Source organism: Sabethes cyaneus, chromosome 1, assembly GCF_943734655.1.
Source record: "Sabethes cyaneus chromosome 1, idSabCyanKW18_F2, whole genome shotgun sequence".
Lineage (NCBI taxonomy): Eukaryota > Metazoa > Arthropoda > Insecta > Diptera > Culicidae > Sabethes > Sabethes cyaneus.
The window spans coordinates 173,160,323-173,174,790 of record NC_071353.1 but is presented as its reverse complement, the minus strand read 5'-3'; the positions used below and the strand labels follow the sequence as shown (position 1 = coordinate 173,174,790).

At 40.6% G+C, this 14,468-nt stretch overlaps 1 protein-coding gene across 1 annotated transcript; it reads right to left on the bottom strand.

The window, feature by feature from the left end:
• Positions 1 to 9,490: 9,490 nt before the first annotated feature.
• LOC128745239 (tubulin alpha-2 chain) lies at positions 9,491 to 11,234 on the bottom strand. The gene is made up of 4 exons (XM_053842269.1): positions 11,099 to 11,234; positions 10,723 to 11,024; positions 9,705 to 10,382; positions 9,491 to 9,634 (listed from the first exon to the last, which is right to left on the bottom strand). The coding sequence occupies exons 1-4, from the start codon at positions 11,217 to 11,219 to the stop codon at positions 9,491 to 9,493; spliced, it is 1,245 nt and encodes a 414-aa protein (XP_053698244.1). The 5' UTR covers positions 11,220 to 11,234.
• Between the last annotated feature and the right edge of the window lie 3,234 nt (positions 11,235 to 14,468).

Below are 14,468 nucleotides of genomic sequence, written 5' to 3'. Positions count from 1 at the left end.
TCTGCACATTTGCAGGATACGATAGGATCTCCTCACGGAAATCCCTTTCTCCGGAAATAGGCCACTTTTTGAATAGCAGCGATCTCCACTCCGCGTCGTTGTAGCTCTCGAGCAAGCAAACCTGCTCGTACCGGCTCATGAAAAGTTCGGTTATTCCACGCACCGAGTTTGCAATCGATATCCATTAATCATTTCCTCATTCTTTGTCGTGTTCTATTGATCTATTGATTCTATTGACCGTTTGATTCGTTCCGTATTTTCATTTTCGTTATTCGTAGTAAGGAGAATTTCGGGATACCGCCCCACCGGGGTCGCGATACCTACATCCCGCTGATGGGTTTAGCATCTTAGGTATAGCCTGCGGGAAACAGCATTTCATATTCAGCCGCTTGCTGCGAGAGAGACGCTGTTTGAACCGCCCCCAACCTGCCGAACAGGAACTCAAATTCGCACCCCATAGCTGAGTTGTTTTGGTAGGTACATGAAGCATTTCCATCGTTCGCCGTCGTTTGGCTTAGATCTGCGGGGAAGTGCTAGGTAGGGGCTTGAGAGAGCCAGAGTATTATTTGACGCTCTATCCAGGCAACTCTTACCATTTCATACCCAAATTAAGGTGAAATTAGCAGTCATCGATTCTGCCAATTTCAAAAGCAGTTTTTTTTTGTTTGAAACAAAAATTTTGTTCATGAAAATATATTCGCTGTGTTCAGATTGGCAAGAGAAAAAGGAGTATTTACATGTTTACAAACAGAACCCCGCGTTTTGGCCCAAAAACTGCTTCCGAAATTGAGCTCTCCGACGAAAAGTTAATGACTGGTAATTACCCGACTGAAGTTTTTGGAGTGTCTTAGTAGAATACGAAACCTAAAAATAAAAAATAAGAAAACTTATCCAATTTAATTCTACTATGTGTATTTTATTCACGACAGATACGTATTTCGCCTACGACTTGCAGGCTTCCTCAGTGTCTGTTTTCGAACACAGACAGTTCGAAAACAGACACTGAGGAAGCCTGCAAGTCGTAGGCGAAATACGTATCTGTCGTGAATAAAATACACATAGTAGAATTAAATTGGATAAGTTTTCTTATTTTTTATTTTTAGATTTTTTGGTAATTTCCCGTTAAACAATTGATTTTGGGGGTTCAAACTTGATAGGCAGGTTAGGTTCATTGGTTAGGTTTTTCTTATATCAATCTTTGCGTGAGATTAATCCTAAAGCGACAATATGTTTAAGTATTTTGCTATGTATATGACAATACCCAAGATAGTATTACTTCTAAATCTAAAACCAATACTGCTTCCTTGTGGACCATCTCAAACCAGATTCTCGGGAGAATTTTGACTGCAACGACGATAACAAAGATGATGATGATGATGATGATGAGGACGGACCTATTGGTTGCCAGCAACAGCAACATCACCAACAAAACCAACACCAGGTCACCTGTTGCAGGGTCCTAGCAGGTAGCAAACCATCACGAGGCGACCGCCGAGTAGTTAACGGAAGAGATTTGGCGGTTCTGCAACCAAATCGCCGTCCGCGATCAAGACGTCCCCTGTAGAGATGCCAATACCGGGGGGTATTTTGAAAACCGGTTTTCCAGTATTGATAAATTCAATACCAGTAAAACCGGTAAAAAACCGAAAAAAGTTAATATTTGCAAACTACGTTTAAAATTATCTGACTTGAAGATCTTTCTTTCTCAATTTCTTTTGGCAAAACTAATTGACTAGTTCATTAAAAATTTATTTAACATTGCCAAGAGAATTTACCATGTCATCTTTTAAATAAGAACAAATTTTGATGAAAAAACTTCCGGAGGCAGAGAATCTTAATTCAGTGTCCACGGAAAAAGAAAGAACAATTCCAAGCGGTAATTTACAAATGTGGCATAAAGGCACAGAGAACAGACATTTATGTTCATATAAAATATCGTTCAAATGGTGTGTAAGCTTTTGAACAATACACTAGCGACATCTCTCTTATGCTGCACCAGTTACGCTACTTCCATGTTGCCAAATGTGATATATTTTTTTGCTAAGTTCAACATATTCGAATAACTAGCAACACAAAAGTTATGTTACTGTAGCAACTAGCAACGGCTGTTGATCGACTGTAAATATTGATGAATATGCAACAATCCATATATTCTTGAAAACTGAGTTAAAAATACATATAAGGAACTGTTCCAAGGAGTTTGCGGAGAACAGTTTTGCTGAGGTACGTAATGTACATCACTTAATAGTTCAAAATAAAACGCAGTGGATAAATAACAATTTCCTTCATTAATTATAGTTCCTAAGAGCGTTGTAATCTCATGCCATTACATGATTAAAGACGGGACTAACGTACTGCTACCACAAAAATCTATCATATTTATGTGCATGGCCGCTGCTGAAAATAAAAATAGTACCATTGAGGCACCGAAGATTTATAAATGTGGACTAGAGTCCACTACAATGACGGTAACTTCAAGTCAAACACTAGACGGTGGGTTTAATGGTTCTTTCAATATGAGAGCATTCACTATTGCATTTTCAGCTACCGAAAATGAAACGCCAAAGACGTCCAACTCAAGGTCCAAGTTATACAGTTTGGTCAGATAACTCATCCGTAACGGTTTGCCTGCTTCTAATAAGTGGAAACACATCTGTGTGGAAAAACAGGTTCGACTAAGAAAAGTATTTCATTCATTGCGGCATGAATGACGATACGACAACGATATATGAAGAAATAAATTTATTCTACATCTTAAGTCCAATGTTAAAAGTTTGACTAAATCTCCTAAATATACGCCAATAATTCTCTAAATGGTATTTTGAATTTTCTGAAGAAGCAACAAAATGATATTTTGAATTGTCATTTTTATTTAGGCCGGCTAACACCAGCGCGGATCCACTTCACAAGAAATATTATTTTCACTGTTGTTTTTAATTGATAGGTATAATTTTATTCACCGGGAATTGATGCATTTCTGGGGGCCAAACCAAGATTAACAGTAATTATCTGCTGCCAACTGCCGTTTTCGATAAATTCGATGTTTACATAATTTTGTTTTAGATTTGCAGATTGGATAAACAATATGTAAGTTACTGTAGCAACTGAAAAAAGCTTTAGTGACTATAACTTGTGCGTTTAGAAGCTTTACCAGACATTGAAAATCAAGGCTTGTTCTGTCAGCGATGCGAGCGCCACGCAACGGGAGCATTACCACTTACTTTTATGGCAGTATTAAGCTTTTACACATCCCGTAGCATTAAGATGAATGTCTGTTCTCTGTGATAAAGGTGCGTTTAAATTGGCAACATGTGGCAAGAAACTTTTTCCAAACTGTTGCCCGATGTTTCCAAGCAACATGGCAACGTATAACAAATGTTCAGGTGGCACCAGAAGCAACATTGAGCAACAATTAGAAACATGTTGCATACCATTTGTTGCATTCCACAAGTTGCCAAAAAAAATATTGCCCAGTTCAAACGCACCTTAAGAAAACCCTTGTTCAAGAGCTTTTAATAGGCGACTTAGATACTGAGATTTATGATAAATTAATTCTGAAAGTTCAGTTGATTTGGTTCCTCTGCCTGCTCAGTTTCTGAATTAATTCCGTTGACTTTTAAAATAATAAAACCTTGCAGAATTTTATTATCAAAATATTCTTGAAGAATATTAGAAAGTCATCACGAAGAGTGCGGTTAATTATAAAACGAATAAATTTAAATATACGTCTCTGAAATTCTACCAATACAGTAACTCAAACAGTAGTTGTGCGATACCTGAAAGGTTCGTAGTTTGAGAGTTCGTAGAATTCGTAGTAGGTACGTAGAGTTTGCAATTTTTAGTGCATAGTAATTCGACAGCGGCCAAGGCTGGCTCTAGCACTGCGACAATTTCTTCTTTCTTCATAAATTCCTCATCGCTTAAGTATTCTTGCTTCTTAGATCGAACAGAGACGTACGAAGCGATCATTGGAGCCCGTATTATTGGCTCAACCCTTCCAATAGGGAATTCTAACTAATCGTAAAGTTATTTCTATTCCAGTTTGTACTAGTAACCGAGCGAATTCCTCTTCCGTGGTGTGTTCTAACATTTCTCTATAGTACTTCGTTAATTTTCACTGAAGATTTTCTGAACAGCTTCACTGTGTATCGCACATTTCTTTTGTTGCGCAATATTCTTAATATTTATACAAGCATGAAATCGGATATACTTTGCCCTTCGCAAAACGGTGATGCATAACGATCGTGATGCATAATCCGCCGTATAAAGCTGACAATGTACAAAATCCTTATTTAACCGGTAATTCGTCGCTCAAGGTGGAAATACGCACCTTTGTCGTGTTTGACCGGAAGATTGCTGCGGATGATATTTGGCGGAGTACAAACTGAAAGCGGAGAGTGGCGGAGGCGTATGAATCACGAACTAAAGGCACTGCTCGAAGAGATTCCCATCGTACAGCTGGCGAAAGTCGGTGGGCTACAATGGGCTGAACATGTCGTAAGATGCCGGAAGACAATGCAACGGAAACAGTTCTCTTCAACGACCCCATCATCGGCGCCAGTAACAAAGGGGTTCAACGTGCAATGTGATCGGATCAATCGGATCGATAGTAATTTGTAACTTCTGAGACAACTGGGAAATTGGCGACGACTAGCCCATGGAGTGGACCGAGTTACATGGAGACGACTGCTTAAAAAGCAAGAGGCACTCTGGCTCTATGCCGACAGCGGTGAAATATTTCGGGATTTTCCCTTTGGAAGAACTACATAATTCAATCATGAAATTAAATTTACCCTATGCTTTAAAAGTTTTACCAGCGATTCAGGCTTGAGTTGTTCTTGAGTTGTTATTTGATCATGTAAAAAAAAATACCGAAAATACCGGTTTTTGATCGTGGAAAAACCGGTAATTCGGTATTGGAAAGTAGACCGGTAATGCCGGTAAAACCGGTATAGCATCCCTAATCGCCAGGTTCAGTCACCAGAACATCGCCATCGTCGGCGTCACCGTAACCAGCAGCAAGACCATCATCATAACCATGCTACGGGCTCTGGCCAGTCAGGTGGCCCGATTTTTGCATGTATGACTTCAAATATCTACACCATGTGCTAACTGCGGGTCTCGCTCGCCGCCACGTGCATTCAGTGAGCCTCAATCGTCGTCCTGCGCTTTCGGTAAGTCTTGATCACCGCCGCCTGCATGCAGCGTGGTAATTTAATTCCTCTACCGGCCTTTTTCGTAGTTTATCGCGGTTTGTACTGTAATTTATCCAGTTCGGGGTACCTAACTTCTGCCCATGCACGCCGATCAGACGTTAATAAGATGGCGTCCGGGATGATCGTTGCTCCCAGCGCTTTAGTATTGTAGATTTTTGACTCCTCACTCGATATCCTTTCGGTACACAGGATATGGTTCGCAAAATGAACAGATAATAAAGCATTCTGATGATACGACTACGCCAGTCCAATGCTACAGTAATAACAATCGCTTTAACAACAGCTGCAGTCGCCAGTCGGCAACAGTTGTACCTCGAGGCTAAAGGTTAGAAACTTTAAGAGGACATACACGACTAAAAAGTTTGAGAAAAAGCATACTATTTTTGTATTTCAGATTTTGATTCTATAGACTTTTCCGCTCATAAAACTTAAGTCATTTAACATTTGGACACAGAAAAACGGATCTATCTCGGGCCCATGTAAATGAAATAAAAATGCTGAGTACTCAAAGTGAGTCATTTATTGGAACTTTTTAGGTAAAATAACAAAAAACTATTCCAATTTGGTTTGATTGAAATTATATTGGAATATTTTGAACACTCTGTTGGATAGCCTGAACGGCCATTTTGTTCCACCATCTCTTTTCTCTGACGCATCCTGAGTCAACTTTCCACTCTTTTTCAACTTCTAATTGACAATTACCCAATATTTCTTAATTGGACAGAATTGAGCGCAGTTGGGTGAATTAATATCCTTTTCTAAGAAATCCAGCCCGCTGTCTCGATACCACTGTAGTACTTTTCCGCAATACTGACCACAGCAGGTTGCCGAATCTGGCCAAAACTCTAGAGGTCCATCGTGACCTGTAGCCTGTAATGAGCATACATTCTTCGTACTTTGTAAGAACCTTATTGTACAACTTCCATTTTTGGCCACTAGATTCTGCTTCAATGTCCTGTTCCTTTGCTTACTGGCCCGAAAAGATTGAAATCCTTTCGCATGCGAAGCCTTCTGCCAGTGCATTGATTGGTATTGAATTTCTTGGCGAAATCCGACAGCCCTGAATTTGCCCTATTCGTTCTCCACACCTTAAAAGGCAGCTTTCGATCTTTAGTTCCACTACGACGTTTGCCATGCTGCTACCGATCAATAGTATGCCGCATGCGGAAATGTTTGAGAACGCTGCACATGGTCAATTTAGTTAATTTTAACGACTTCGTGATTTTGGAACTGACAAAATCCAAATTTAAAAATTATTATTGTCCAAAATTAGTTTTCGGTTCGTGTATGAAAAAAAAAGTATTCGTGACGAACTTTCCAGCACTGAAAGGAAAATATTTCAAAATAAGCTGCTGTCAAAACATTACAGATCCGACCACTAGCAGCGCTGTAGTAAAATAAACAGTGCGTCCTGATATTAATTGACTCTAGCTTTATATCTTGCTTGGTATGTGATAATACCTGAGATAGTAGTATCTTTAATGAAGAGGAAGTGTTTTATTCATATTTTTTCGTATTGAAATGTAGTAGTAAATACTAGCTTACAGAAATGATCCTGTTAAGCACAGTCTTGCTCGTTGAAATTTGTTTTGTATAAATAAAAATAAAACATAAGTTTTTACCTTTTTATGTTTTACTTGTCTCTCACTGTACGCAGTCAAACGTTTGAACTTAGCAATAATCATTGCAAAAAGTTTTGGTTATTGGCGGTACTAGGGGGTCTAAGCCTATAGCCCCCCTGGAAATGAGCGCTCGTTCCGCCAATGATTTTAGTAGCGCGTGGCATTTTACGGGTATGACTCAGGCGATAATTTTCGATAATTTTTTTATTCGATTTCGCTGCTTTTTCATCAATTGCAATTGCAATTGCGACGAGTTAGTGATAAATCACAAATTGGTCATAAGCGATCAATTTATGAATAGGTGACAAAATATAATACTACAAGTAAACCCTTTAAGGCATCTAATCTGCCAGAGATATGAAGGTTTTTGAACTCAAAGCACTTACTTAACTTTGCATCTCTTAGGTGGCATGTGCATCGCTGTTTGGGTCATAAATTATACTAAATTTTGATTGCAATCGTGAATCCACGTCACTGCCTTGCTTATACGTAACTAAGGCAACGCACATGGATTTGAAGTGATCTCAACATAGATGAATAAGCATGAAATAGGCACTAGCGTAATTTTAGATAATTTGACGAAGTTTTGCAGGTTTATCTTGAAAGTGGCGGAAAAGTAACAAAACTTACCTCCCATTTCAGTGTTCTCGTCTTCTTCATCACTTGAATCAAAATCTCGATACTTTACAGCCACGTGCAAAACCATCGAATACTTGTCACTGTTCGTTTCCACACTTTCAATTTCCATAATTTTCATTCCCTTGATTCGGTCGGCTACTCGTAGACCGCTCATGTCTGCCGTAGATTTCACGTGTTCCTTAAACTGTTTCACAATACGCTTGAGAGTGCTTTTCTGCAAAATGTTATCATGATCTAAGAGTTTGATATTCAACACAATAGAGTACACGTGCACGTGTTTGTCCTTTTTGTTAGCGAAAATTTTATCCGACCTCACAAGTCTGAAATTGGGCACGACGTGCCCCTCGCACCAATATAAACCGGGAAAGTCTCCGTACAATTTAACTTCGTAAATATTATCGTCATCCAATTTTCGGCGATCATTGTCCGGCGGCCATATCTTACGTTTTATATCAGCTTTCTTCAGCAGTTCGGTATCTGCATCGGTATAGCACACGACGCCAACATCCTTATCACGTTCGCGCCACAACTGTCTGCCGTTGGATATCACCAGCAGCAAACGCTGCCGGATTCGATCGAAACTTAAATTTAACTCAGGTCGTTTAACTACCGCTGCAGATGTGACGCGCTCATATGCGACACAGTCGAAGCTTCTGACCAGGGTTATGACGCCATCATCCTTCATGGCGAAATGGACGTGTTGCGTGTAGATTGTTGTGTTCAGATTAACCAGCTGATCGGTAATGTTCGTTTGAATTACCGTAAATTTACAGTTTGCCTTCGACTTTCGGGCCAGTTTTTGGAGCAGTTGCAACTTCCGGTGACTGTCGACGTTGAACAGACGTAACCCGGTGTCGATGTTGGTGCTTTGAACGATTTTGAAACAATGATCCTGATAATGACTGTACCGAGTTGTGTATTCGTTTTTGGGACATGATAAACCAAGCATAGTTTCTCTTTTGTAAATACACAATTGAGGGTGGTATTCACTACAATCTTTAAACAAAGGTATCGAGAAATTATGTTGACCGTGCAAAACTAATAGGCAGTTTCCTGAAGTTTGATAAAAGTCCAGGTGAGTTTCTTGGTCTTCTTTTTCGAAATCAAGCGGAGTTCCCCAGCCGGGCCCGGGAAGCATTCTTAACGGATATCCAAAGGGTTTTTCTTTCTTCACTGTCATCCAGAACTCGTATATGTTCATTTCTCGTAAAAAGTTGTCAACAAAATACTGTTCCTCTTCGCCTAGATCGTAGTAGTCGTCGGTGCATCCATAGGAAACGCAGACGTTACTCCATTGTTGTGGTTTTGTGATTAAAATACAGAATGGTTTTCTGCTGAAAACTGTATCACCAATTGCCACAAAGTTTGGTGGACAAATATCACTGGAACTGATAGTAGAAGACTTCCATAGAGAAGGCTCACTTTGTGTGGATTGATAATAGTTAGTGGTCAAAGCACTTGTTAGTCGGTTTGTAGAATGAAGTACTAGCGAAATCACTGCAAAAAGCAGCACCAAACACATCGTCTTTTTTTTTGTATCACCACCCGGAGAGGCGCGGAAACTATACCGTCGTTGTAGGAATACTAAGTAGGAATGATAAAACATACCGCTGGCGGTAATTAGCTGCAGTAAGGTTTACACACGTTCCATGAGTTTCGGAGGCCACACACATACGAAGATTTATCAACAAACAACTCTTCGGATTGCAGTCGTGTATCCAGAGAGCTTCTTATCTGTTTAATGTATATAAAACCGCATATAGTGTGGCGATCATTCGCAAAATTACTTTGAAAAGGTGTGCCGCAACATTGTTGCAAACTAACTGTGAAGGTATTTCGGAATTTATTACACTCAAATTGGTTCATTCTTCAAATTGTGCATTTTCAATTAAAAGGATTAGAAATAACAACGGTCACTTTGTTTGTTTGTTTGTTTGATGGAGTCGTCCTGATTGTAATGTTGTTAATCGATGTTGTTAGTAATTGTTTGCTTGTGCACGTGTGATAATGCAGTTAATATTCGTCGCCTTCTCCCACTTCTTCGGTTGAATCCACACCAACTTCCTCGTAATCTTTTTCGAGCGCAGCCAAATCCTCGCGGGCTTCCGAGAACTCGCCTTCTTCCATACCTTCCCCGACGTACCAGTGGACAAATGCCTATCAACAAAGTTATGTTTAAAAATCGCAGAACATACAGTGGAGAGAATTTCGGAACATTTTTACTCACTCTCTTCGCGTACATCAAATCAAATTTATGATCCAACCGGGCCCAAGCTTCCGCAATTGCCGTCGTATTCGATAGCATGCAGACGGCCCGTTGTACCTTCGCCAGATCACCGCCCGGCACAACCGTTGGCGGTTGATAGTTTATGCCGACTTTAAAGCCCGTCGGACACCAATCGACGAACTGAATGGAACGTTTTGTTTTGATAGTTGCTATGGCAGCGTTGACATCTTTCGGTACAACATCACCGCGGTAAAGCATACAGCAGGCCATATATTTTCCATGGCGGGGGTCGCATTTTACCATCTGATTAGCCGGCTCGAAGCAGGCGTTGGTAATTTCGGCAACGGTCAGCTGCTCGTGGTAGGCTTTTTCGGCGGAAATGACCGGCGCATATGTTGCCAGCGGGAAATGAATCCGAGGATACGGTACCAGATTGGTTTGGAACTCCGTAAGGTCAACATTCAGGGCACCATCGAAACGAAGTGACGCAGTAATAGACGATACGATTTGTCCTATCAGACGGTTCAGATTGGTGTAAGTGGGCCGCTCGATGTCCAAGTTGCGGCGACAAATATCGTAGATGGCCTCATTGTCGACCATAAACGCACAGTCCGAATGTTCCAAGGTAGTATGGGTGGTCAGAATAGAGTTATACGGTTCCACAACGGCAGTCGAGACCTGAAAAAACGAGTACAACAAAGTCAATAAAACCATTTCTCTCACTCACGCCCTCCAAAATCCACAATGATATATTCGTTTTCCGCGTGCATAATATCACGAAAGAAAATAATTACCCCTGCGTGATTTGGAGGCGAGAAAAAAACTGCTATGTAGGAAATAACTCCATGATAATGTAAAAAATAACCTACATCTAGAAACAAAATCGATAATAATGCAATCATTGAGAAAAGTGGCAAAGTGGAGACAGAAGGTTATACGCAGCATTTGCATACGAAAAAGGGGTTATTAAACTCCGGCACGCTACGGTTTGCTTATTTTTATCCTCACACTCACTCACCTGGGGCGCTGGATATATAGAGAACTCCAATTTAGATTTTTTTCCATAGTCAACCGATAAGCGTTCCATCAGCAGCGAGGTGAACCCACTTCCGGTACCACCGCCGAAGGAATGGAAAACCAGAAATCCTTGCAAGCCCGTGCATTGGTCAGCCAACTTTCGGATGCGGTCCAGCACGATATCGACTATTTCCTTGCCGATGGTGTAGTGTCCCCTTGCGTAGTTGTTGGCGGCATCCTCCTTGCCGGTGATAAGCTGCTCGGGATGAAACAGCTGCCGGTAAGTTCCGGTACGAACCTCATCTGTAAATTATTCCATCCCAATCAGTTTATTAATCTATTAATAGTTTCAATTTCACAACGACAACGCAACCTACCCACAACGGTTGGTTCCAGATCAACAAAAACCGCCCGTGGAACGTGCTTTCCGGCACCGGTTTCGCTGAAAAACGTATTAAACGAATCGTCCCCACCGCCGATGGTTTTGTCCGAGGGCATCTGTCCGTCCGGTTGGATTCCATGCTCGAGACAGTACAGCTCCCAGCACGCGTTGCCAATTTGAACTCCCGCCTGACCGATGTGAACCGAAATGCACTCCCTCTGTGAAATTCGAGCGATGACACAATCCACGCCAGCAATAAAAAATACGCAGTTAGTTTCAATAAAATTGTATTCTGTGCGTTGCTACTGCTACTGTAGGACTATTGTCTTAATTAGTTGTGGCCATTTTTAGTTAACCCACGAAACGGCCGGCCATTCGAAGACCGATTAGAGTAATTGAATTTTACCTTTCATGCTGCTCGAGAGCATCGGAACATTTTGTGTGGGTTTAAAGTTGCCATTGTTTTCTCTCTGCTCATAACATATTGTATTTTATGTCATTAAAAAATTTGATCATTAGGTTTGAAAAAGAGTTGTACAGAAATGCATCCGGTTTAATAATAGGAATGATCTTCAATACTGGTTTGTTTAAAATGGAACAAATTGGAGCCCGAGTCTCGCCTACTTTGTTTGTTTTGATTCGGTTTGACATTCTGTAAACCCTTCACGGAGAATAAAAATGTGATTCCAACCATATTTATGGTTGTTCAATTTATTTCCAACTGAAAGTACGATTGAAATAAATATGTTTATTGTTATCTATGTTAAATTCTTACTAAAAATACTTTAATTTAATACAAAACTGTTATTTTTGTGATTGAAATACAACAAATTCTTTTCGAAACAACAACACTTTCAGGTGTTAAGTGCTCCGATTTTGTGCACATTGATTGGTCAAAATCTAGGTACAAGACTTTGACCACCGGCTCAAAAAATTTTCTGACACGTTTTTATTAACGATTAAATTTGCTTAAATACATCTAAATAACGAGAATCTGGAGCCTTTTAATTTCAAAAAGGAACATACCGAAATCGGAGCATAAAATATGAAAAGGGTACAGCTATACCCGGTTGATCAATTGAGGGTTGACTGCTGTTTTGAAAAATGAGAGAACTGTAACTATCAAACTCAATACGGCAACCTACGATTCCTGGAAGCTTGAAGTCGAATTTCTGCTAACAGCGAAGGCCTGTGGAAGTTTATCGAACCGGGAGTGAAATCTGAAGCGGCTGCTGACGGATCGAATGCTGTGGCAGTTGAATGCTGGAAGATGAAGAAGATCAGAAGGCGCATATGACCATTAGGCTGCTGCTCAGTCGCAGTCAGCGCGGTTTAATCCGGAATACCGAGACTGCAAAGGACGTTTGGGTCAATTTGAAACGACAGTATCGAAAGAAATCTCTAATTCGTGAACCGCAATTCAAAGACGGGGACGACATTGTGGGGTATCTGATCGTGTTTGTATACCTTTTTGAGAAATTGGCGAATGCCTGGGACTAAATTGGATAACGATCTCCAAGTGATCCTGATTTGCAGATTCCTTCGATGCTTTAATTACAACTCTGGAGTCTGGAGAAGGATGGCCACAAGAAGCGCGATTGCAAGACACATACGGATTCTTGAAACCAACGAAATTGAAGTGCAGAACCAAAAACGTCCTTTCAGAATCCGGCGAAAGCAAAAAAAGCTGCATCTAATGAAGAAGATAACGCTTACTGAAGTTCTGCATGCTCCCGATTTGGATATGAATCTCGTTTTTTCGTGATTTTCGCTTATGGTGGACGTACTGTCAAATTCGGATACCGAATTGCTACGGTTCGTTAAAATCCCAAGCAACAATGTGAGTTTTATTGTACTCTCATGGTGGTCTTCAAGACCAATTTTGGTCTTTAATGCCATCATAAGAGTGTTATAAAAGCCAAATTGTTACTTTGGATGGATTGTATTATTTACGGATGACAAAGTATTCAACAGCATTGAAAGTAGAGTATTGCGAAAAAGAATGTGTACACGACTGGCATAGAAAGTTCAGACATCGAGACGTTCATGGTTCAAACACACGATGATTGTACGGAACGTGCTATTCGAGTTACAAATGCTGGTTCAAAGGCAGCTAGCAACTGGAATCAAGATTCGTAACCGTGGAAGGAAGATCACTTGCGAAGCGTCTTGTGATTGAACACTCGCGTGTTTATCGTTTTCAAAGAAAGCAAGGAAGAAGCCAAAGACTGTAATGGATTTATAGTACACAGCGACTTGTGTGGGCCTTTGAAGATAGCATACCAGGAGGGTTGACCCTTGTGTGAAGTCTATTTTACAGCCACAAAGAATCACACATGGGTTTACTGTCAAATTGATGCTGACGGATACGTTGATGCAGCATTCTGTTTGGTTCTTAAGTCTTACTTGTTAACCAACTGCAAACGACTGACTGTGACAAGTAGTGAGGTCGTTAAACGCGGTCGGAATCTAGAAGATACCGACGATTGCCGATACAATGATGCACCGAACTGTTCATACCGTTTATCGCGACGGTAACGCAACGTTGCGCGAGACTCTGCTCTGGTGCTGGAATGAGTGATATTCTGTATCAGGAGTTTTCAACACCCACAGCCCTTATTGATTTAAACCCTTATCGATGAACACAATAGATATACCCTGCTGTATTTGCTGCGGGAGAATTCAGAAACCTGTGAAGCTATCAAGGATTATGTGCTCAAGGTGAAAACAATGTTTGGATAAGCACCATAGAAGCTAAGCTCGGTTAAGGGCGGCGAAAATTGAAGCAGCGATTTGATAAAGCTTCTGAAAAATGAAGGCATCCAGCTGAAGTTTGCGACAGGTTATTCACCTCAAAAGAATGGCGTCGCCGAGCGCAAAAGTCGTTCTTTAAAGTTTGTTCGTTCTTTTGTATATAAATGTACGAAAATCATCGCAAATGTCTCTTAACAAATTCGGAATCGCAGACACCCAAAAAAAGCGTACCACAATATAGAAGATGACGATGCAAGCATTCCAGAAGAGCATGAGTTCGAGGAGTAACAGCCGAGGATTCAGGAGGAGCATGAACAAGTCCCTAATGCTCATAGAAGATCTTGTCGTGCTACTTAAGGAATCCCTCCCCAACGTTACAACGCTGCTGGACCGGTTATACAACAAGAACTGATGGAACCGTCTAGTTACAAAGAACAGATAATGAAAATGAGTTGCAGTCACTTAATGAAAACCATGTGTAGGACCTAGGACCTGGTCAAAAAACTATTAAATATTCTGTCGGTGGAAGCATAAATGTCCCTTTTCGACATTTTGTTGCGAGTAAAAAGATTTTTTTTTTCAATGGAAATCACGTTTTCAACGTCAACACA